Source organism: Heterodontus francisci, chromosome 17 (genome assembly GCF_036365525.1).
Source record: "Heterodontus francisci isolate sHetFra1 chromosome 17, sHetFra1.hap1, whole genome shotgun sequence".
Taxonomy (NCBI): Eukaryota; Metazoa; Chordata; class Chondrichthyes; order Heterodontiformes; family Heterodontidae; genus Heterodontus; species Heterodontus francisci.
In genome coordinates, this window is record NC_090387.1 from 296,573 (window position 1) to 323,159 (window position 26,587).

A 26,587-nucleotide genomic window follows, 5' to 3' on the forward strand; every position below is an offset into this window, starting at 1 on the left:
GAAAAAATTGAGACTGTCAGCCATTTTCCCTATTTATTTTGAGAATATTTTCGACTTTACAACTTCACTTGTGTGTTAGAAATGGGAGGACCCCATTTAACTCGATTGTACCAGGATAATTAAAGTGCTTGTTAACATTTTGCAGCCAATGTCTTAACAATCCTGCAAATTAGTTTTGGAAATAGCAATTGGGACGTGCTCAGATTTTGTACCAAAATATATTGCAGTAGGAAAGTATGATGGGTTACTACTTGGAGAGTTTAAAGAACTGGTATTGGATAACTAAGCTTATTAAACAATGCACATTCTGTTAGTTAATGTTAGGATCAAAGGCTGTATCTGTAAAAAATGAAAATGATGCCACTAATCTCTGCATGAAGTCAAAATGATATCCATTTAAAAATGCAGCACTTCACATTGGTTAGCCAGGCTAAATGTCAAATGAAGAGTCAGTGAAAGACAGCAGTCTGCTTTTATGCAGTCCTGGTTCACAGAAAAGTTCAATTGTAATAAAAAATTCCCAGTCTCTTGTAGTATGCTAATCATTATGTATCCATATTTAAATCATTTTAAAATTCCAATGTTAGTGTACCATCATTAATCTTTACAGTTGAGGCAGTCTGTTGCACAATATATGAAAACTCTTGCATGTTGTTAAATTTAGACAGTGGCATCACAGTGGCGCAGTGGTTAGCACCGCAGCCTCACAGCTCCAGCGACCCGGGTTCAATTCTGGGTACTGCCTGGGTGGAGTTTGCAAGTTCTCCCTGTGTCTGCGTGTGTTTTCTCCGGGTGCTCCGGTTTCCTCCCACAAGCCAAAAGACTTGCAGGTTGGTAGGTAAATTGGCCATTATAAATTGTCCCTAGTATAGGTAGGTGGTAGGGAAATATAGGGTCAGGTGGGGATGTGGTAGGAATATGGGATTAGTGTAGGATTAGTATAAATGGGTGGTTGATGGTCGGCACAGACTCGGTGGGCCGAAGGGCCTGTTTCAGTGCTGTATCTCTAAACTAAACTAAACTAAACTAAACTCACCAGTTTCACACCTTTTAAAAAATATTCTGCTTTTCTATTTTTACAACCAAAGTGAACAACTTCACACTTCCCTACATTATACTCCATTTGCCATCTTGTTGCCCACTCACTTAACCTGTCTATATCTCTCTGCAGCCTCTCTACATCCTCCCTGCAGCTTACCTATCCACCGAGTTTTGTATCATCAGCAAACTTAGATACATTACTCTCTGTCTCTTCATCCAAGTCATTAATAGAGTGTAAATAACTGAGGCCCTAGCATTGATCCTTACGGCACCCCACTATTCACTGCCTGCCACTTGAAAATGCCCCATTTATGCCCACTCTCTGCTTCCTGGCTGTTAACCAATCCTCTGTTACCCCCAACTCCATGAGCCCTTATCTTGCCTATTAATCTTTTATGTGGCACCTTTTCAAATGCCTTTTGAAAATCCAGGTATACTACATCTACTGGTTCCCCTTTATCTACCCTACTAGTTACACCCTCAAAAAACTCTAATAAATTTGTCAAACAGGATTTCCCTTTAGTAAAACCATGCTGACTTGTTCTAATCATACTATGCTTTTCCAAGTGCAATGTTAAGACTTCTTTAATAATAGTTTCCAGCATCTTCCCAACGACTGATGTTAGGCTAACTGGCCCATAGTTCCCTGTTTTTTCTCTACCTCCTTTCTTGAAAAGCTGTGTAACATTTGCCAACTTCCAATCTGATGGGACCATTCTTCAATCTAAGGAATTCTGGAAAATCATAGCCAGTGCATCCACTATCTCTGCAGCTATCTCTTTTAGAACCCTAGTATGTAGGTCATCTGGTCCCGGGGTCTTGTCACATTTTAGTCCCTCAAGTTTCTCCAATATTTTTTCTTGGCTGATATCAATATCCTTAATTTCCTCACTCTTTTTAGCCCCTCGGTTACTGCCTATTTCTGTCCCTGTCCCTGTCTCTGCACACTCTTTAGAGCTGCACCATTAAGTCTATAATAAAAGCAAAATACTGCGGATGCTGGAAATCTGAAACAAAAACAAGAAATGCTGGACCCACTCAGCAGGTCTGGCAGCATCTGTGAAAAGAGAAGCAGAGTTAACGTTTCGGGTCAGTGACCCTTCTTCGGAACTGACAAATATTAGAAAAGTCGCAGGTTATAAGCAAGTGAGGTGGGGGTGGGGCAAAAGATAACAAAGGAGAAGGTATAGATTGGACCAGGCCACATAGCTAACCAAAAGGTCATGGAGCAAAGGCAAACAATATGTTAATGGTGTGTTGAAAGAAAAAGCATTAGTACAGATTAGGTGTTAACGGACTGAATATTGAACAGCAGCGAGTGCAAACCTGAAAAAAAACAGTGGGTAAGCAAACTGAACAAACTAAGATGAAATGAAATAAATGCAAACAAAAAGATTGTAAAAAATGTAAAAAAGAATGTAAAAAAGAAAAAAAGAAAATATAACTAAAAATGAAAGTAAAATGGGGGGCTGTCATGCTCTGAAATTATTGAACTCAATGTTCAGTCCGGCAGGCTGTAGTGTGCCTAATCGGTAGATGAGATGCTGTTCCTCGAGCTTGCGTTGATGTTCACTGGAACACTGCAGCAATCCCAGTACAGAGATGTGAGCATGAGAGCAGGGGGGAGTGTTGAAATGGCAAGCAACCGGAAGCTCAGGGTCCTGCTTGCGGACTGAGCGGAGATGTTCCGCAAAGCGGTCACCCAGTCTGCGCTTGGTCTCCCCAATGTAGAGGAGACCACATTGTGAGCAGCGAATACAGTATACTTGGAGAGAAGGAGGAGGAGAGGTGACTTAATAGAGACATATAAGATAATCAGAGGGTTAGATAGGGTGGATAGTGAGAGTCTTTTTCCTCGGATGGTGATGGCAAACACGAGGGGACATAGCTTTAAGTTGAGGGGTGATAGATATAGGACAGATGTCAGAGGTAGTTTCTTTACTCAGAGAGTAGTAGGGGTGTGGAATGCCCTGCCTGCAACAGTAGTAGACTCGCCAACTTTAAGGGCATTTAAGTGGTCATTGGATAGACATATGGATGAAAATGGAATAGTGTAGGTCAGATGGTTTCACAGGTCGGCGCAACATCGAGGGCCGAAGGGCCTGTACTGCGCTGTAATGTTCTAATTCTAATTCTAACTACATTGAAAGAAGTACAAGTAAATCGCTGCTTCACCTGAAAGGAGTGTTTGGGGCCTGGGATAGTGAGGAGAGAGGAGGTAAATGGGCAGGTATTACACCTCCTGCGATTGCAGGGGAAGGTGCCATGGGAAGGGGACGTGATGGTGGGAGTAATGGAGGACCATTAAGTCTATATTGCCTCTCCCTATCCCTTCTGCCAAATTGCAACACCTGTCACTTGTCTGCCCATTCTGCTAGCCTATCTATGTCCTTTTGCAGTCGATTGGTATCATTGTCACTGTCTGCCACCCCTCCAACTTCAGTATCATCAGCAAATGTTGAAATTTTACTCTGTTCTAATATCTAATAGTCATTTATATATATCAAAAAAAGCACTGGGCCTCGTACTGAACCTTGGGGAACACCACTGTCTACCGCCCTCCATCTGCGAAATGGTTTCTTAAAATCCATATAGGCAACATTCACCACATTCCCTTAAATAAACTCTCTGTTACTTCATCAAAAATTCAGTTAGATTAATAAAGCATGATCTGCCTTTTACAAATCCTTAATTAACTCAAACCTCTCCATTTTTTTAGAGATACAGCACTGAAACAGGCCCTTTGGCCCACCGAGTCTGTGCCAACCAACAACCACCCTTTTATACTAATCCTACATTAATCCCATATTCCCTACCACATCCCCACCATCTACCTACACTCGGGGCAATTTACAATGACCAATTTACCTATCAACCTGCAAGTCTTTGGCTGTGGGAGGAAACCAGAGCACCTGGTGGAAACCCACGCAGTCACAGGGAGAACCTGCAAACTCCGCACAGGCAGTACCCAGAACTGAACCTGGGTCGCTGAAGCTGTGAGGGTGTGGTGCTAACCATTGCGCCACTGTACTGCCCACAAAAAAAATTATATAATTGCCAGTCGATCCCTGATTAATGTTTCTACCACTGATGTTAAACTGACCAGCCTGTAGTAACTTGAAACATCCTTGCACCCTTTCTTGAATGAGGGTGTCACTTTTGCCAATCTCAAATCCTGTGGCACATCCCTCTTATCTAGGGAAGATTGGAAGTTCATTGCAAGCCCTTTTGCTATCTCCACTCCACTTCCTTTCGCAACCTGGGAAGCAAGCCATCTGGACCAGGCGACTTGCCCTCTCTAAGCATGGCCAGCCTTTACAGTACATCCTTTCTATCAATTTTCACCCCATCCATTACCATTACCATTACCATCTCCACTTCTGATCTTTTGTCAGCATCCTCTTCCTTAATAAACAGCGATACAAAGTACTCATTAAATATTCTAGCCTTGCCCCGCATCTCTAAGCATATATCACCTTTTTTGTCCCTAATAGAACTCACCCCACACCGCTTATTACCTGTTCACTATTTACATGCTGGTAGATGATTTTTGGATTTTCTCTTATGTTAATTGCCATTCTATTCTCATATCCTATGTGCCAGTCTTATTTTCCTCTTGACGTCCCCTCCCAACTTATATTTGGCCTGGTTGTCACTTGAAGAATTCACCTGACATGCATCATATACCTTTTTTTTGGTTCATCATATCTAATATCCCCCTCAACATTCAAGGAGCCCTGACTTTGGTTCCCCTACATTTCCCTCTTGTTGAAATGTACCTAGCTTGTACCTGAAGCATCTCCTCCTTAAAGATCACCTATTGTTCCATTACAGTTTTTCCTGTTAATCTTTGGTTCCATTTTACTCTAGCTAGTTCGCCTCTCATCCCATCTTCCAAATTAGAAGTTCTATTTAGATTGTTCCTTGCTCTTCTCCATTATTCATCTAATCCTTATTCTTCAATGATCACTCTCACCCAAGTTCTCCCCTACAGACACTTGGCCCACCTCATTCCCCAGCACCAGATCCAGCAATGCCTTATTTCTTATTGGTCCAAGAACATACTGGTCAAAGAAGTTCTCCTGAACACATTTCAGAAATTCCTCCCCCTCCTTTCCCTTTACTCTAAATTATCCCAATCTATATTTAGGAAATTAAAATTCTCCAATATCACCACTCTATAGTTCTTGCACATCTCTGTCATTTCCCTGAAGATTTGCTCTGCTATCTTGCTCTCACTATTTAAAGACCTATAGAATACCCTTAGTTGAGTGATCGTATCCTTTTTGCTTCTCAACTCTAACAAAATGGATTCTGTTCTTGCCCCCTCCAAGACATCCTCTCATTCCAACACTGTGGGCAGCACAGTGGCGCAGTGGTTAGCACCGCAGCCTCACAGCACCAGCGACCCAGGTTCAATTCTGGGTACTGCCTGTGTGGAGTTTGCAAGTTCTCCCTGTGTCTGCGTGGGTTTCCTCCGGTTGCTCCGGTTTCCTCCCACATGCCAAAGACTTGCAGGTTGATAGGTAAATTGGCCATTAGCAATTGCCCATAGTATAGGTAAGTGGTAGGGAAATATAGGGACAGGTGGGGATGTGGTAGGAATATGGAATTAGTGTAGGATTAGTATAAATGGGTGGTTGATGGTCGGCACAGACTCGGTGGGCCGAAGGGCCTGTTTCAGTGCTGTATCTCTAAACTAAACTACTATGTCTTCCCTGATCATTACTGCCACCCCACCTCTCTTTTTTTCCTTCCCTCTCTTTTCTGAACATTTGTATCCTTGAATATTAAGCACCTAGTCCTCCACATTTGTAAGCCACATTTCTGTTATTGCTACTAAATCATATTCCCACTTGTAGCTCACTAACCTTATTCACCACACTTTGTGTGTTCACATATATGCATTGTAAACCTGTCTTTGTATTCCTCGCAGTCCTTCTGAATCTGTTCCTATCTAATGTGGTACTACTTACTTCTCTACTGCTATCCGATGCTTTCACTCAATGCACATTATTCCTCTTTTCTGCTTCTATATGGTGGTGCCCATCGCCCTGCCAATTTAATTTAAACCATCCCCAACCACACGAGTGAACCTACCCCAAAGGACATTGGTCCCAGTCCTGTTGAGGTGCCCTCGCCCCAGAACAGGTCCCAATGCCCCCAAGAATCTGAAGCCCTCCCTCCTGCACCATGCCAGAGATCCACAGATAACAGAGCTGATAGGGAGTCAGCAGGAGCCAGAGCTATGCTTTGATCCTACATATCTTCCAATTTCTACTCTCGCTAGCACATGGAACTGGGAATAGTCCAGAGATTACTACCTTCGAGGTCCTACTCTTTAACCTCCTCCCTAACTCCTGAAAATCTGACCATAGGACCTCAATACTTGCCTTTCTATGCTGATGATACTGATGTATACAACAACTTCTGGCTCACTCCCTTCCCCCTGCAAAATATTCTGCACCCTGTCCGTAATCCTCTTTACCCTGGCACCAAGGAGGCTACACATCATGTGGGACTCATGATGACATTAACAGAAATGCCTGTCTGTCCCAAGCAATGGAATCTCCTACAACAACTGTATTTCTACTCTTTGCTGTTTCCTCCAGTGCAGTTCCTAGTTCATTGATGCCATGGTACTGCAGTCCTTCAAGGTGTCGTCACTCCCAGCAGTCTCCAGTATTGAGTACCGATTTGAGTATGGCACCCACTCTGAAGACTCCTGCACTTCCTGTCTCTTCCTACTCTTCTGACGGCCACCCACCTACTATCCATAACTGTTATTGCTTGTTAGGTGGCCAGCTCCTGGAATGTACAATCCAGGAAACTCTCCTGCTTCTTGATGCTCCGTAATGACTCCAGCTGTCCCTTAAGCTAGGAAATCTCGAGCTCTAGCTCAAGCAGCTGGAACACTTCCTGCCCACATTGTCCCCCAAAATATGTGAGGTGACCTGATGTTCCCAAGAATGGGTGGCACAGTGGCACAGTGGTTAGCACCGCAGCCACACAGCTCCAGCGACCCGGGTTCAATTCTGGGTACTGCCTGTGTGGAGTTTGCAAGTTCTCCCTGTGTCTGCGTGGGTTTCCTTTGGGTGCTCCGGTTTCCTCCCACAAGCCAAAAGACTTGCAGGTTGGTAGGTAAATTGGTCATTATAAATTGTCCCTAGTACAGGTAGGGAAATATAGGGACAGGTGGGGATGTGGTAGGAATATGGGATTAGTGTAGGATTAGTATAAATGGGTGGTTGATGGTTGGCACAGACTTGGTGGGCCAAAGGGCCTGTTTCAGTGCTGTATCTCTAAACTAAAACTAATTGCAAGCAACAGGTCTCAGCTGCCCATCTATGGTCTAAAAAACCTCTACTCCGTCTTTTAGAATCTGTTTAGTACCTTGTTTCAACTATTAATTTTAATTAATGCCACTAGACCTGTTCTGTGCAAATATTCTTATTATCAATTCACTTATTTTTATACTCACCCTGCTCATAGGAACATAGGAAATAGGAGCAGGAATAGGCCATTCGGCCCCTCAAGCCTGCTCCGGCATTCAACTACATCATGGCTGATCTACCTCAATGCTATTTTCCTGCACTATCCCCATATCCCTTGATATCTTTAATATCTAGAAATCTATTGATCTCTGTCTTGAACAGTCTCGCTAGAGTTTAGAAGAATGAGAGGGGATCTCATAGAAACCTACAAAATTCTAACAGGCCTGGGCAGACTAGATGCAGGAAGGATGTTCCCGATGGTGGGGGAGTCCAGGACCAGGGGTCACTGTCTAAGGAATAGGGGTAAACCATTTAGGACTGAGATGAGGAGGGATTTCTTCACCCAGAGAGTGGTGAACCTGTGGAATTCTCTACCACAGAAAGCAGTTGAGGCCAATCATTAAATATGTTCAAGAAAGAGTTAGATATAGTTCTTAGAGCTAAAGGAATCAAGGGATACGGGGAGAAAGCGGGAACAGGGTACTGAGTTTGGACGATCAGCCATGATCACATTGAATGGCGGTGCAGGCTCGAAGGGCTGAATGGCCTACTCCTGCTCCTAATTTCTATGTTTCCACGTTGAACATACTCAATGACTGAATCCCCAAAACCCTCCGGAGTAGAGAATTCCACAGATTCACAACCCTCTGAGTGAAGAAATTCCTCCTCCTCTGAGTCCTAAATGACCTACCCCTTATTCTGAGACTGTGTCCCCTGGTTCTAGTCCCTCCCACCCCCTGCCCCAGCCAGGGGAAACTTCCTTCCTACATCAACCTTGTCGAGCCCTGTAAGAATTTTGTATGTTTCAATGAGATCACCTCTCATTCTTCTAAACTGGACAATATAGGTGCAGTCTCCTCAATCTCTCCTCGTAGGACAATCCTGCCATCCCTCAGACAAATATATGAACATACAAATTAGGAGTAGAAGTAGGCCCTCTAGCCTGCTCCGCCATTCAATAAGATCATGGCTGATCTGTTTGTGTCTCCAATTCCACACTCCCATCTACCCCCGATAACCTGTGATTCCCTTGCCTAACAAGAATGTATCTACCTCCGCCTTAAAAATATTCAATGATCCCGCCTCCACCACTTGAGGCAGAGAGTTCCAAAGTCGCACAACCCTCTGCGAGAAAAAATTTCTCCTCATCTCTGTCCTAAAAGGGCGATCACTAATTTTAAAACAGTGCCCCCTAGTTCTGGACTCACCCACAAGAGGAAACATCCTTTCCACATCCACCTTGTCAGGACTGTTCAGGATCTTATAAACTGCAATCAAGTCTCCCCTCACTCTTCTAAATGCCAGTGAAAACAAACCCAGTCTGTCCAACCTTTCCTCATAAGGCTCAATACAATTGCATCAAGACTTTACTCCTGTACTCTAATCCTCTTGCAATAAAGACCAACATACCATTTGCCTTCCTAATTGCTTATTGCACCTGCATTTCAGTGACTTATGAACAAGGACACCCAGGTCACTTTGAACATCAACATTTCCCAAACTCTCACCATTTAAGAAATACTATACATTTCTGTTTTTCTTACCAAAGTGGATAACTTCACATTTTTTCACATTATATTCCATCTGCTATGTTCTTGCCCACTCATTTAACCTGTCTAAATCCCCTTGAAGACTCTTTGCATCGTCCTCATAACTCACATTCCCATCTAGTTATGTGTCATCAGCAAACTTGGAAATATTACATTTGGTCCCCACATCCAAATCATTGATATATATTGTGAATAGCTGGGGCCCAAGCACCGATCATTGTGGTACCCCATTACTCAGCCTGCCAACCTTAGAATGACTTGTTTATTCCTACTCTCTGTTTTCAGTCCATTAACCAATTCTCAATCCATGCCAGTATATTACTCCCAATTCCATGTGCTCTAATTTTGCTTAGTAACTTCCTGTGTGGGACCTTATTGAAAGCCTTCGGAAAATCCAAATACAACCACATCCATTGGTTCCGCCTTATCTATTCTGCTAGTTACATCTTCAAAGAGCTCGTAACAGGTTTGTCAAACATGATTTCCCTTTCATAAATCCATGTTGACTCTGTTCAATCCTACCATTATATTCTAAGTCATTACATCCTTTATAATAGATTCTAGCATTTTCCCTACTGCTGATTTTTTTTTTTAGAGATACAGCACTGAAACAGGCCCTTCGGCCCACCGAGTCTGTGCCGACCATCAACCACCCATTTATACTAATCCTACACTAATCCCACATTCCTATCACATCCCCACCTGTCCCTATATTTCCCTACCACCTACCTATACTAGTGACAATTTATAATGGCCAATTTACCTACCAACCTGCAAGTCTTTTGGCTGTGGGAGGAAACCGGAGCACCCGGAGAAAACCCACGCAGACACAGGGAGAACTTGCAAACTCCACACAGGCAGTACCCAGAATTGAACACGGGTCGCTGGAGCTGTGAGGCTGCGGTGCTAACCACTGCGCCACTGAGCCGCCCTAATGTCAGGTCTGTAGTTCCCTGTTTTCTCTCTCCCTCCTTTCTTAAATAGTGAGGTTACATTTGCTACCTTCCCATCTGTAGGAACCATTCCAGAGTCTATAAAATTTTGGAAGATGATCACCAGTGCATCCACTATCTCTACAGCCACCTCTTTCAACACTCTGGGATGTAGATCATTAGGTCCAGGGGATTTATCAACTTTCAGCCCCATTAATTTCTCCAGTACTACTTTTTTACTAATACTGATTTCTTTTAATTCCTCATTCTCGCTAGTCCCTTGGTTCTCTCATATTCTTGGGAGGTTTTTTGTATCTTCCTCCATGAGGACAGACACAAAGTATTTGTTCAGTTTCTCTGCCATTTCCTTATTCCCCATTCTAAATTCTCCTTTCTCTGTCTGTAGTGTCTTTGCTAATCTTTTCCTTTTTACATAGCTAAAGAAGCTTTTATAGTCCATTTTTATGTTTCTCGCAAGTTTACTTTCATATTCTATTTTCTCTTTCTTTATCAGTTTCTTGGTCTTCCTTTGCTGAATTCTAAAATGCTCCCAATCCTCAGGCTTACTACTTTTTTTGGTAACTTTATCAGCCTCTTCCTTTGATCTAATACATTCTTTAACTTCTCTTGTTGACCATGGTTGGACCACCTCCTGCTGGGTTCTTGTGCCTCAGAGGAATGTAAATTTGTTGTAAACCATGTATTAATTCTTAAAATGCTTGCCATTGCCTGTCTACCATCATACCTTTTAATGTAGTTTCCCAATCTATCACAGCCAGTTTGCCCCTCTAACCTTTATAGTTCCCTTTGTTTAGATTTAAGACCTAAATTTTGGATTAAACTACATCACTTTGAAACTTAATGTAAAATTCTATCATATTATGGTCACTGTTCCCTAGAGGCTGCTTTACAACGTGATTATTAATTAGCCCTTTCTCTTTGCACAATACGAGATCTAAAAAATCCTGTTCTCCAGTTGGTTCCTCAACATACCGTTGTAGAAAACTATCTCGTATACATGAAAACCTGCTGACAATACTATTAGTTTGTTTTACCTTGCTGCCTGATGCTCACACTCACTCCACTCTGCTGCTCTATCCCCACATTTCTTCAGCTTTGCGCAGATCACTTACAGGTGCTCCAAATAACCACTCACTACCTGCTGTCCTCCCATGCCACACAAGAACAAAGAACAGTACAGCACAGGAACAGGCTATTCGGCCCTCCAAGCCTGCACCGATCTTGATGCCTGCCTAAACTAACACCTTCTGCACTTCCGGGGCCCATATCCCTCTATTCCCATCCTATTCATATATTAGTCAAGATGTCTCTTAAACGTCGCTATCGTATCTGCTTCAACCACCTCCCCTGGCAGCAAGTTCCAGGCACTCACCACCCTCTGTGTAAAGAATTTGCCTCGCACATCCCCTCTAAACTTTGCCCCTCGCACCTTAAACCTATGTCCCCTAGTAACTGACTCTGGGAAAAAGCTTCTGACGATCCACTCTGTCCATGCCGCTCATAACTTTGTAAACCTCTATCATGTCGCCCCTCCACCTCCGTCGTTCCAGTGAAAACAATCCGAGTTTTTCCAACCTCTCCTCATAGCTAATGCCCTCCAGACCAGGCAACATCCTGGTAAATCTCCTCTGTACCCTCTCCAAAGCCTCCATGTCCTTCTGGTAGTGTGGCGACCAGAATTGCATGCAATATTCTAAGTGTGGCCTAACTAAGGTTCTGTACAGCTGCAACATGACTTGCCAACTTTTATACTCTATGCCCCGACCGATGAAGACAAGCATGCCGTATGCCTTCTTGACTACCTTATCCACCTGCATTGCCACTTTCAGTGACCTGTGGACCTGTAAGCCCAGATCTCTCTGCCTGTCAATACTTCTAAGGGTTCTGCCATTTACTGTATACTTCCCACCTGCATTAGACCTTCCAAAATGCATTACCTCACATTTGTCCGGATTAAACTCCATCTGCCATTTCTCCGCCCAATTCTCCAACCGATCTATATCCTGCTGTATCCTCTGACAATCCTCATCACTATCCGCAACTCCACCAACCTTTGTGTTGTCCGCAAACTTACTAATCAGACCAGCTACATTTTCCTCCAAATCATTTATATATACTACAAAGAGCAAAGGTCCCAGCACTGATCCCTGCGGAACACCACTAGTCACATCCCTCCATTCAGAAAAACCCCATCTACTGTTACCCTCTGTCTTCTGTGACTGAGCCAGTTCTGTATCCATCTTGCCAGCTCACCTCTGATCCCGTGTGACTTCACATTTTGCACCAGTCTTCCATGCGGGACCTTGTCAAAGGCTTTACTGAAGTCCATATAGACAACATCCACCGCCCTTCCCTCATCAATCATCTTCGTCACTTCCTCAAAAAACTCAATCAAATTAGTAAGATACGACCTCCCCTTCACAAAACCATGCTGTCTCTCGCTAATAAGTTTGTTTGTTTCCAAATGGGAGTAAATCCTGTCCCGAAGAATCCTCTCTAATAGTTTCCCTACCACTGACGTAAGGCTCACCAGCCTATAATTTCCTGGATTATCCTTGCCACCCTTCTTAAACAAAGGAACAACATTGGCTATTCTCCAGTCCTCTGGGACCTCACCTGTAGCCAATGAGGATGCAAAGATTTCTGTCAAGGCCCCAGCAATATCTTCCCTTGCCTCCCTCAGTATTCTTGGGTAGATCCCATCAGGCCCTGGTGATTTATCTACCTTAATGCTTTGCAAGACACCCAACACCTCCTCCTTTTTGATAATGAGATGACTGAGACTATCTGCACTCCCTTCCCTAGGCTCATCATCCACCAAGTCCTTCTCCTTGGTGAATACTGATGCAAAGTACTCATTTAGCACCTCACCCATTTCCTCCTGCTCCACGCATAGATTCCCATCTCTGTCCTTGAGTGGGCCAACCCTTTCCCTGGTTACCCTCTTGCTCTTTATATATGTATAAAAAGCCTTGGGATTTTCCTTAATCCTGTTTGCCAATGACTTTTCATGACCCCTTTTAGCCCTCCTAACTCCTTGCTTAAGTTCCTTCCTACTGTCTTTATATTCCTCAAGTGCTTCATCTGTTCCTAGCCTTCCAGCCCTTGCAAATGTTTCCTTTTTCTTTTTGACTAGGCTCACAATATCCCGTGTTATCCAAGCTTCCCGAAACTTGCCAAACTTGTCTTTCTTCCTCACAGGAACATGCTGGTCCTGGATTCTAATCAGCTGACGTTTGAAAGACTCCCACATGTCCGATGTTGATTTACCCTCAAACAGCCGCCCCCAATCTAAATTCTTCAGTTCCTGCCTAATATTGTTATAATTAGCCTTCCCCCAATTTAGCACCTTTACCCGAGGACTACTCTTATTCTTATCCACAAGTACCTTAAAACTTATGGAATTATGGTCACTGCTCCCGAAATGCTCCCCCACTGAAACTTCGACCACCTGGCCGGGCTCATTCCCCAATACCAGGTCCAGAATGGCCCCATCCCTAGTTGGACTATCTACATACTGTTTCAAGAAGCCCTCCTGGATGCTCCTCACAAATTCTGCCCCATCCAAGCCCCTAGCACTAAGTGAGTCCCAGTCAATATTGGGGAAGTTAAAATCACCCACCACCACAACCCTGTTACCTTTACATCTTTCCAAAATCTGTCTACATTTCTGCTCCTCTACCTCACGCTGGCTGTTGGGAGGCCTGTAGTAAACCCCCAACATCGTGACTGCACCCTTCCTATTCCTGAGCTCCACCCATATTGCCTCGCTGCATGACCTCTCTGAGGTGTCCTCCCGCAGTACAGCTGTGATATTCTCCTTAACCAGTAATGCAACTCCCCCACCCCTTTTACATCCCCCTCTATCCTGCCTGAAGCTTCTAAATCCTGGAACATTTAGCTGCCAATCCTGTCCTTCCCTCAACCAAGTCTCTGTAATAGCAACAACATCATACCACCAGTCCCGCTGTGCTCAGCTACATCTCCCTGCCTGCTCTTCCTCTTAGTCCTACTGGCCTTATTTACTATGTCCTCCTCATTTACTTCACTAACTGTCCTACTGCTCTGGTTCCCACCCCCCTGCCACACTAGTTTAAACACTCCCAAGTGACACTAGCAAACCTTGCAGCCAGGATATTAGTGCCCTTCCAGTTTAGATGCAACCCGTCCTTCTTGTACAGGTCCCATCTGTCCCTGAAGAGAGCCCAATGGTCCAGATATCTGAAACCCTCCCTTCTACACCAGCTGCTCAGCCACGTGTTTAGCTGCACTATCTTCCTATTTCTAGCCTCACTGACACGTGGCACAGGGAGTAATCCAGAGATTACAACCCTAGAGGTCCTGTTTTTTAACTTACTACCTAACTCCCTAAACTCCCCCTGCAGGTCCTCATCACTCTTCCTGCCTATGTCATTGGTACCGATGTGTACCACAACCTCTGGCTGTTCACCCTCCCCCTTCAGAATGCCCTCTGTCCGTTCAGAGACATCCTTGACCCTGGCACCAGGGAGGCAACATACCTTCCTGGAGTCTCTTTCACGTCCACAGAAGCGCCTATCTGTGCCAATGACTATAGAGTCCCCTATAATTGTTGCTCTTCTGCGCTTTGTCCCTCCCTGCTGAACAACAGTGCCAGCCGTGGTGCCAGTGCTCAGCCTGCTGCTGTTTTCCCCTGATAGGCCATCCCCCCCAACAGTATCCAAAATGGTATACTTGTTAGAGAGGGGGATAGCCACAGGGGATTCCTGCACTTACTGCCTGCCCCTTCTAGTGGTCACCCATCTATCTGCCTGCACCTTGGGTGTAACCACTTCTCTAAAACTCCTGTCTATGACACTTTCTGCCACCTGCATGCTCCTAAGTGCATCCAGTTGCTGCTCCAACTGATCCATGCTGTCTGTGAGGAGCTGCAACTGGGTACACTTCCTGCAGATGTAGTTGTCCGGAACGCTGGAAGCGTCACGGACCTCCCACATCTCACAGGTGAAGCACTTCACCCCTCTAACTGACATTTCTATCACTAATTAGTTAATTGATATAAAATAAATAAATACTTATTAAATCCTTACTAAATTATGATACACTTCACTATGTGGTCCCTAGTGCTAGATTTCTACAATAAATATTAAATGCTATCTAAATACAGTAATCTCCTCCCTCTGGTTTAGTTACTCTACTTATTAATTAGTTAATCAATGTTTTAATCAATTTTTATCAGTTTTATTTTCAAATTCGGTACGGATTCCCTACCAGCCAATCAGGTCACAGCTTTCCTGTGACGTCACTTTTTCAGTTTTTTTTCCCACCCGAGTTAACTGACTCAGTAAACGCACCGCTCCGGAACTCCGCCCTCCGAGTCTGCTCCGAGAATCCCCGAGGTTAACTCCGCCCTCCGAGTCTGCTCCGAGAATCCCCGAGGTTAACTCCGCCCTCCGAGTCTGCTCCGAGAATCCCCGAGGTTAACTCCGCCCTCCGAGTCTGCTCCGAGAATCCCCGAGGTTAACTCCGCCCTCCGAGTCTGCTCCGAGAATCCCCGAGGTTAACTCCGCCCTCCGAGTCTGCTCCGAGAATCCCCGAGGTTAACTCCGCCCTCCGAGTCTGCTCCGAGAATCCCCGAGGTTAACTCCGCCCTCCGAGTCTGCTCTGAGAATCCCCAAGGTAAGTTTTTTTATATACTCACCGCTCCGGAACTCCGCCCTCCGAGTCTGCTCCGAGAATCCCCGAGGTTAACTCCGCCCTCCGAGTCTGCTCCGAGAATCCCCGAGGTAAGTTGTTTTATATACTCACCGCTCCGGAACTCCGCCCTCCGAGTCTGCTCCGAGAATCCCCGAGGTAAGTTTTTTTATATACTCACCGCTCTGAAACTCCGCCCTCCGAGTCTGCTCCTTGATTTGTCTTGTTGATTTATTCTCACGGTACTCGCTCTGTCTCCCACTGACTCCCCGCTTTTATCTGTGGATCTGCGACACTGTTTTCCCTCAGGCTTGCTATCTCTCTCTGATTAGAATCACAGAAATTGCAAGGAAGGAGGCCATTCAGCCCATTGTGTCCGCAACAGCCAACAACAGGCCACCCAACCTATTTCCACTTTCCAGTTCTTGGTCCGCAGCTTTGTAGGTTACGACACTTCAAGTGCATATCCAAGTACTTTTGAAACGTTATGAGGTTTCCTACCTCTACCACCCTTTCAGGCAATGAGTTCCAGATCTCCGCCACCCTATGGGTGAAATGATTTCCCCTCGAATCCGCTTTAATCCCCCTACCTCTTACTCTAAATCTATGCCCCATGGTTATGGACCCTTCAACTAAGAGGAACAGGGCCTTCCTATCCACTCTATCTGGACCTCTCATAACTTTACACATTTCAATTAGGTCTCCCTCAGCCTTCTCTGAAAATAACCCTAGCCTATCCAATCTTTCAAGAACAAAGAACAAAGAACAGTACAGCACAGGAACAGGCCATTCGGCCCTCCAAGCCTGCGCCGATCTTGAAGCCTGCCTAAACTAAAACCTTCTGCACTTCCGGGGACCGTCTCCCTCTATTCCCATCCTATTCATGTATTTGTCAAGATGCCTCTTAAACGTCTCTATGGTACCTGCTTCCACCACCTCCCCCGTCAACAAGTTCCAGGCACTCACCGCCCTCTGTGTAAAGAACTTGCCTCGTACATCCCCTCTAAACTTTGCCCCTCTCACCTTAAACCTATGTCCCCTAGCAACTGACTCTTCTACACTGGGAAAAAGCTTCTGACTATCCACTCTGTCCATGCCGCTTATAACTTTGTAAACCTCTATCATGTCGCCCCTCCACCTCCGTCATTCCAGAGAAAACAATCCGAGTTTATCCAACCTCTCCTCATAACTAAAATTCTCCAGTCCAGGCAACATCCTCATAAATCTCCTCTGTACCCTCTCTAGTGCAATCATGTCTTTCCTATTGTGTGCTGACCAGAACTGTACACAGTACTCCAGCTATGGCCTAACTAGTGTTTTATACAATAAGCTCCCTGCTCTTATATTCTACTCCTCAGCTAATAAAGGCAAGTATCCCATATGCCTTCTTGGGGCGGCACAGTGGCGCAGTGGTTAGCACCACAGCCTCACAGCTCCTGTGTCCCGGGTTCAATTCTGGGTACTGCCTGTGTGGAGTTTGCAAGTTCTCCCTGTGTCTGCGTGGGTTTCCTCCGGGTGCTCCGGTTTCCTCCCACATTCCAAAGACTTGCAGGTTGATAGGTAAATTGGCCATTATAAATTGCCCCTAGTATAGGTAGGTGTTAGGGAAATATAGGGACAGGTGGGGATGCGGTAGGAATATGGAATTAGTGTAGGATTAGTATAAATGGGTGGTTGATGGTCGGCACAGACTTGGTGGGCCAAAGGGCCTGTTTCAGTGCAGTATCTCTAAACTAAACTAAAACGTCACCTTATCCACCTGTCCAACCACCTTCAGGGATCTGTGGACATACACTCTAAGTTCCCTCTGTTTCACCACACTTCTCAGTATCCTACCATTTATTGTGTATTCCATTGCCTTGTTAACTTTCCCAAAATGCATTACCTCTCACTTCTCCAGATTGAACTCCATTTGTCACTCTTCCACTCACCTGACCAGTCCATTGATATCTTCCTGCAGTCTACAACTTTCTTCTTCATTATCAACCATACGACCAATTTTTGGATCATGTGCAAACTTCTTGATCATACCCCTTACATTCAAGTCCAAATCAAATCCAGATCCCTCGTGATTTTTGACACTTCTATTAAATTTCCTCTCAACCTTCTCTTCTTCGAGCTTCTCCAATCCAGCCACATAATTGAATTTCCTCATCCCTAGAACGATTACCGTGAATCTTTTCTGCATCCTCTCTGAAGCCTTCACATCCTTCCTAAAGTATGGTGCTCAGAATTGGACACAATACTCCAACTGATGCCAAATAAGAATTTTATAATGCTCATCATGACTTCCTTGCTGTTGTACTTTGTGCCTCTACTTATGAAGCCCAGGATCCCATCTGCCTTTTTACCCACTTTCTCAACTTGCCCTGCCACCTTCAACGATTTGTGCACATAAACCCCAAGATCTCTCTGTTCTTGTACCCCCTTTAAAATTGTGTGCTTTATTTTGTATTGCCTCTCCTCATTCTGGAATGTACAACTTCACACTTTTCTGCATTAAATTTCATCATTCTGGTTTCTGCCCATTCCACCAGCCTGTCTATCATTATCCTTCTCACAGTTCACAATACTCCCAGGTTTTGTGCCATCTCCAAATTTTGAAATTATGCCCTGCACACCCACTCCTGGTCATTAATATAGATGAAGAAAAGCATGAAAAGCAAGTTTAAGACAGGCACATGGTTAAAAAATGAAATTAAATTAAAAATAGAAATGACAGTCATGTTCTGAAATTGTTGAACTTTATGTTGAGGCCAGAAGGCCTAACTGGAAGATGAGGTGCTGTTCCTCGGACTTGCGTTGAACTTCCCTGGTGCTCTGCAGCAGGCCAAGGACAGAAATGTGAGCTAGAGAGCAGGGTGGTGAATTAAAATGGCAAGTAACCAGAAGCTTGGGGTCATGCTTGTGGACTAAGTGGAGGTGTTCCGCAAAGCGGTCACCCAATCTGCGTTTCGTCTCCCCAGTGTAGAGGAGACCACATTGTGAGCAGCGAATACAGTATACTACATTGAAAGAAGTAAAAGTAAATCGCTGCTTCACCTGGAAGGAGTGTTTGAGGCCTTGGATGGTGTGGAGAGAGGAGATAAAAGGGCAGGTATTATACCTCCTTTGATTGCATTGGAAGGTGCTGTGGGAAGGGGATGAGGTGTAGGGGGTGATGGAAGAATGGACCAGAGTGTCGCGGAGGGAACAGTCCCTTCGGAATGCTGACAGAAGGGGAGGGGAAGGTGTGTTTGGTGGTGGCATCACGCTGGAGATGGCAGAAATGACAGAGAATGATCCTTTCTATGTGGAGGCTGGTGGGGTGGAAAGTGAGGACAAGGGGAATCCTTTCTTGGTTCCAAACCTTATGATGCCTTGATCCCCACTCCCGACTTATACTTGATCTACTTGATCCACCTCATTCCCCAGAACCAGATTTAGCAATGCCTTCATCCCCATTGGTCAGAAACATACTGATCAAAAAACTTATCCTGAACACACTTCAGAAACTCTTACCTTTCTCTTCCCTTTATACTATTCCTGTCTCAGTCTATATTAGGATAAGTAAAGATCCCATTATCTCTAGACTATAGCCTATGCACCCAGTCTTCTTAAGTTAACCCAATTAGTTCCATTATCATCCCAGTAAGTCTGAGTTGCAGTGCCTTCATGCCAATATATCCTTTTCTGAGGTGTGTAATACTGAATGTAATACTCTATATGGAGTCTAAACAGAGCTTTATATAACTGTAACATAACTCCCACTCCTTTGTATGCTAGCCTCCTTGAGATAAAGGCCAACATTCCATTATTCTTTTAAATTAATTTTTGTTCCTGTCAATTAGTTTAGAGCGATTTCTGGACCTGGATCCCCAAACTCTCCCCAAACTCCCCCCAAACTCTCCCCAAACTCTCTGCTCACCCACAGATCCTAATTTCTCACCATTTAGAAAATGATCTATTTTTCTTAATACCAAAGTGGATGAGCTCACACTTTCCCACATTGTACTTCATCTCCCACAGTTTTTCCCACTCACTTAATCTATCAACGTTACTTTGGAACTTCCTGCTCCCATGTACACTATTTACCGTTCCACTTAACTTGGTGTCATCAGCAAACTTAGATATACGCCTCTTCATTTCTTCATCTAAGTGATTTATAAATATAGTGAAAAGCTGAGGCCCCAGGATAGGTCCTTGGGGGCACCACTAGTCACATCCTACCAATTGGAGTACATCATTATCCCTACTCACTGCTTCTCACCTCTTAACCAATTCCTTATCAAAGCCAATAGTTTTACTCCAATTCTATCTGCTTTCATTTTTGCTAACAGTCTCTTGTGTGAAACCTTGTTGAATACCTTCTGGAAGTCCATATAAATTACATTCATAGATAGTCCTTTATCTACCAGGTTAGTCACTCCTCAAAAAAATCAACTAGGTTAGTTAGATATGAGACCTACAAAATGTTTAAAGGGATAGACAGGGTAGATGCAGCTAAGATGTTTCCCCTGGTTGGGGAGTATAGAACCAGGGGACGCAATATCAAAATAAGGGGGAAGCCACGTAGGACAGAGATGAGGAGAAATTTCTTTATTCAGAGGGTTGTGAATCTTTGGAATTCTCTACCCCAGAGGGCTGTGGAAGCTCAGTCATTGAGTATGTTTAAAGTAGAGATTGACAGATTTCTAAATACAAATGACATAAAGGGATATGGGGATGGGTTGGGGAAAAGGCATTGAAGTGGATGATCAGCCATGGTCGTATTAAATGGTGGAGCATGCTCGATGGGCTGAATGGCCTACTCCTGCTCCTATGTTCCTAAGTTTCTTTATGACTTATCCTTTACAAATCCATGCTGGCTCTTCCTGATCAGCTGTTATTTGTCCAAATGCTCAGTCACTCTGTCTTTAATAACAAATCTTAGTAACTTCCCCACAACTGACAATAGATTAATAGGCCTATAATTTCCTAGTTTATCTCTTTGACCCTTATTAAATAATGGAATGACAGCAGTTTTCCAATCCAAAAGAATAATTCTTGAATCAAGAGTTTTGGAAGAACAGGGGCGGCACAGTGGCGCAGTGGTTAGCACCGCAGCCTCACAGCTCCAGCGATCCGGGTTCAATTCTGGGTACTGCCTGTGCGGAGTTTGCAAGTTCTCCCTGTGACCGCGTGGGTTTCCGCCGGGTGCTCCGGTTTCCTCCCACAGCCAAAGACTTGCAGGTTGATAGGTAAATTGGTCATTGTAAATTGCCCCTAGTGTAGGTAGGTGGTAGGAGAATGGTGGGGATGTGGTAGAGAATATGGGGTTAATGTAGGATTAGCATAAATGGGTGGGTGTTGGTCAGCACAGACTCGGTGGGCCAAAGGGCCTGTTTCCGTGCTGTAGCTCTAAATAAAATACTTAAATAAACATGACTAAAGTTTCAACAATTTTCTCACTTACTTCAGTTAATACCCTGGGCTGGAATCCAAAGAGTGCCAAAGCTAAAAGTAAACCTTTTATAAATCAAAAAGAGAAAGTGAGCAGTAAGAGGGAATGTGAGCTGAATAAAGTTGGATGCGAAGGAGACTATAATGAATAATTTTTTTAATTTGTTCATGGGATGTGGGAGTCACTGGCTATTTATTGCCCATCTCTAATTGCCTTTGAGAAGGTGGTGGTGAGCTGCCTTCTTGAACCGCTGCAGTCCATGTGAGGTAGGTACACCCACAGTGCTGTTAGGAAGGGTGTTCCAGGATTTTGACCCAGTGACAGTGAAGGAACAGCGATATAGTTCCTGGTATGGAGGGAAGGTCTTACGAGGAAAGGCTGAGGGACTTGAGGTTGTTTTCGTTAGAGAGAAGGAGGAGAAGAGGTGACTTAGTAGAGACATATAAGATAATCAGAGGGTTAGATAGGGTGGATAGTGAGAGCCTTTTTCCTCGGATGGTGATGGCAAACACGAGGGGACATAGCTTTAAGTTGAGGGGTGATAGATATAGGACAGATGTCAGAGGTAGTTTCTTTACACAGAGAGTAGTAAGGGCGTGGAACGCCCTGCCTGCAACAGTAGTAGACTCGCCAACTTTAAGGGCATTTAAGTGGTCATTGGATAGACATATGGATGAAAATGGAATAGTGTAGGTCAGATGCTTTCACAGGTCGGCGCAACATCGAGGGCTGAAGGGCCTGTACTGTGCTGTAATGTTCTATGTTCTAAGTCAGGATGGTGTGTGACTTGGAAGGGAACTTGCAGGTGGTGGTGTTCCCATACATCTGTTGCTCTCGTCCTTCTAGTTGGTAGAGGTCATGAGTTTGGAAGGTGCTGTCAAAGGAGCCATGGTGCATTGCTGCAGTGCATCTTGTAGATGGTACACACTGCTGCCACTGTGCGCTGGTGGTGGAGGGAGTGAATGTTTGTGGATGGTGTGCCAATCAAGTGGGCTGCTTTGTCCTGGATGGTGTCGAGCTTCTTGAGTGTTGTTGGAGCTGCACCCATCCAGGCAAGGGGAGAGTATTCCATCACACTCCTGACTTGTGCCCTGTAGATGGAGGACAGGCTTTGGGGAGTCAGGAGGTGAGTTACTCGCCACAGGATTCCTAGCCTCTAACCTGCTCTTGTAGCCACGGTATTTATATGACAGACTTAAATGAACACTTTGCATCAGTTATCATGGGAACCTAAATTTAATTTGGGGCGGCACAGTGGCGCAGTGGTTGGCACCGCAGCCTCACAGCTCCAGCGACTCGGGTTCAATTCTGGGTACTGCCTGTGTGGAGTTTGCAAGTTCTCCCTGTGTCTGTGTGGGTTTCCTCTGGGTGCTCCGATTTCCTCCCACATGCCAAAGACTTGCAGGTTGATAGGTAAATTGGCCATTATAAATTGCCCCTAGTATAGGTAGGTGGTAGGGAAATATAGGGACAGGTGGGGATGTGGCAGGAATATGGGATTCGTGTAGGATTAGTATAAATGGGTGGTTGTTGGTCGGCACAGACTCGGTGGGCCGAAGGGCCTGTTTCAGTGCTGTATCTCTAAAACTAAAACTAAAACTTAAGTCAAGGGGAGGAACTCAATGTATTCAATACAAATAGAAAAATGATATTGGAGAAAATAATGAGATGTAAGATAGACAAATCTCCAGGATCTGATGATTTTCATCCTCCTGGGATCCAGGCCTAATTTCCTGAGTTGAGGTCATTAAATATCCAGAACCAATCAGGAAGGGGTGGCCATGGCTTCTGTGGGCCTCTTGCTGCAGCCCCGAAGGAGATGGGAACCATGTTCAACAGGTTGAAGAGCCCCAAAGGTCAGCTTCCAAGCTGTGTTTTAGGCGTTGGACTAAAGGCTTGGGGAGAGTGACAAGTGCCTACTCTTGGGTCATCTTCCTCCAAAAAGGGAATCTCCTAGCCCAGAGCCTCTCAACAACTTCTCCTGGCAATTACTGGGCTCTGTGGTAGAAGTGCATGATTATCTGGGCCCCATTACCCTCTTATCACTTTTGTTAATTCTTTATAACACTCTTGTTAGGCCTAGCTGGAGTATTATGTAATTTTGCACATGACACTTTAGGAAGGATGTCAAGGCCTTATAGAGGGTGCAGAGGAGATTTACTAGAATAATACAAGTGATGAAAGACATGGAGAAATTGGAGTAGCTGGCATTGCTCTCCTTAGAGCAGAGAAAGTTAAGAGGAAATTTGATAGATGTGTTCAAATTCATGAAGGGTGTAAATAAGGAGAAACTGTTTCCAGTGGCAAAAGGGTGGATAACCAGAGGACTTAGATTTCAGGTAATTGGTAAAAAAATCCAGTGGAAATTGGACGGCCGCTTGAAGGAAATAGACTTGCTGGGCTACGAGATTCGAGCGGGGGAGTGGGACTGACTGGATAGCTCTGTGGAGAGCCGGCATGGACTCGATGGGCCGAATGACCTCCTTCTGTGCCGTAAATGACTCGATGAGTATGATTCGATGAGGAGAATTTTATTTACACAGCGAGTTTTCATTTTCTGGCATGCGCTGCCTGAAAGAGATGTGGAAGCAGCTTCAATAATAACTTTCAAAAGTGAACTTGAAAACTTGACAGGGCTGTGGGGAAAGAGCAGGCGAGTGGAACTAATTGGATAGCTCTTTCAAAGAGCCAGCACAAACACAATGGGCTGAATGGCCTCCTTCTGTGCTGTATCATTCTATGCTTCAACATAGTGGCTATGGGTGGGGGGGTGGGGTGCATGTGATGGTGCTAGAGAAATGAAGGGGTGCCTGAGGTCAGTGATCTTGGGGCTGGAAACTGTTGGGGGGGTGGATTTCTATCTCTTCCAGGTTTAATGGCTTGAGAGAAGAAATATGCAGACTGAGTGGCTGATGGTTTGGGAAAAATTAAAACAAGTTCATTCCCAAGGGTCCTCTAGCGACTGAGTGTCATTAGAAACGAGAAGGCAATTGGGCGAGTGGGGCCCGTGAAGGGCGTGTTGGAGGACTGGGGAGAGAGAGACTGGGGAGGTGGGGGTGCTAAGAATCAGCAGAAACTGAAAGATTAATGATAACAATGTACAAATAACTTTCTTTGAAAAATATTTATTGCTGTTTACTGTAAATTTCCTCCATTAACTGCAGCATTTGATGCTCAGGTTTGTTCCCCTTTCAGTTACAGCAAGAAATTACCTTCCAATCCTGGCTGACGAAATCTATGGAGATATGGTGAGAAACGTTGGAGATATTGTGTACTAAGATCACTATGTCTTGTACTTGCAATGGATGACGGTCTATCTCTTGCTGTATACATAGACCTCTTATTAACATGCTGTGTGATTGCACTTGCAGTGAACTGGGATCCAGACTCCTACATGCTGCCTCTGTAAGGGTCAAAGACTCCTATTGAGTTGTTTAAGCTTCTCATTGGCACTGGTACAGCAGTAGCCCGAGTATATATACAGAATTGTGTGTGATAATAGCCCAGGTATATATACAGAATTGTGTGTGTTAACAGCCCTAGTATATATACAGAATTGTGTGTGTTAATAGCCCAGGTATATATACAGAATTGTGTGTGTTAATAGCCCAGGTATATATACAGAATTGTTTGTGATAATAGCCCAGGTATATATACAGAATTGTGTGTGATAATATCCCTAGTATATATACAGAATTGTGTGTGATAATAGCCCAGGTATATATACAGAATTGTGTGTGATAATAGCCCTGGTATATAAACAGAATTGTTTGTGTTCATAGCCCTAGTATATATACAGAATTGTGTGTGATAATAGCCCAGGTATATATACAGAATTGTGTGTGATAATAGCCCTGGTATATATACAGAATTGTTTGTGATAATAGCCCAGGTATATATACAGAATTGTGTGTGATAATATCCCTAGTATATATACAGAATTGTGTGTGATAATAGCCCAGGTATATATACAGAATTGTGTGTGATAATAGCCCTGGTATATATACAGAATTGTTTGTGATAATAGCCCAGGTATATATACAGAATTGTTTGTGATAATAGCCCAGGTATATATACAGAATTGTGTGTGATAATAGCCCAGGTATATATACAGAATTGTGTGTGATAATAGCCCTGGTATATAAACAGAATTGTGTGTGGTAATAGCCCAGGTATATATACAGAATTGTTTGTGATAATAGCCCAGGTATATATACAGAATTGTGTGTGATAATATCCCTAGTATATATACAGAATTGTGTGTGGTAATAGCCCAGGTATATATACAGAATTGTGTGTGATAATAGCCCAGGTATATATACAGAATTGTGTGTGATAATAGCCCAGGTATATATACAGAATTGTGTGTGATAATAGCCCTGGTATATAAACAGAATTGTGTGTGATAATATCCCTAGTATATATACAGAATTGTGTGTGGTAATAGCCCAGGTATATATACAGAATTGTTTGTGATAATAGCCCAGGTATATATACAGAATTGTGTGTGATAATATCCCTAGTATATATACAGAATTGTGTGTGATAATAGCCCAGGTATATATACAGAATTGTGTGTGATAATATCCCTAGTATATATACAGAATTGTTTGTGATAATAGCCCAGGTATATATACAGAATTGTGTGTGATAATATCCCTAGTATATATACAGAATTGTGTGTGATAATAGCCCAGGTATATATACAGAATTGTGTGTGATAATATCCCTAGTATATATACAGAATTGTTTGTGATAATAGCCCAGGTATATATACAGAATTGTTTGTGATAATAGCCCAGGTATATATACAGAATTGTGTGTGATAATATCCCTAGTATATATACAGAATTGTTTGTGATAATAGCCCAGGTATATATACAGAATTGTGTGTGATAATATCCCTAGTATATATACAGAATTGTGTGTGGTAATAGCCCAGGTATATATACAGAATTGTGTGTGATAATAGCCCAGGTATATATACAGAATTGTGTGTGATAATAGCCCTGGTATATATACAGAATTGTGTGTGATAATAGCCCAGGGATATATACAGAATTGTGTGTGATAATAGCCCTGGTATATATACAGAATTGTGTGTGATAATAGTCCTAGTATATATACAGAATTGTGTGTGATAATAGCCCTGGTATATATACAGAATTGTGTGTGATAATAGCCCTGGTATATATACAGAATTGTGGGTGATAATAGCCCTAGTATATATACAGAATTGTGTGTGATAATAGCCCAGGCATATATATACAGAATTGTTTGTGATAATAGCCCAGGTATATATACAGAATTGTGTGTGATAATAGCCCAGGTATATATACAGAATTGTTTGTGATAATAGCCCAGGTATATATACAGAATTGTTTGTGATAATAGCCCAGGTATATATACAGAATTGTGTGTGATAATAGCCCTAGTATATATACAGAATTGTGT

General features: G+C 43.7%; 1 protein-coding gene across 1 annotated transcript in view; it reads left to right on the forward strand.

The window, feature by feature from the left end:
- The window catches only part of tat (tyrosine aminotransferase), a 162,332-nt gene that overhangs the window by 32,670 nt on the left and 103,075 nt on the right, over positions 1 to 26,587 (forward strand). Inside the window, exon 7 of the mRNA XM_068048945.1 lies at positions 24,329 to 24,381. Within this exon, the coding sequence (XP_067905046.1) occupies positions 24,329 to 24,381 (53 nt within the window). The remainder of the gene's footprint in view (positions 1 to 24,328; positions 24,382 to 26,587) is intronic.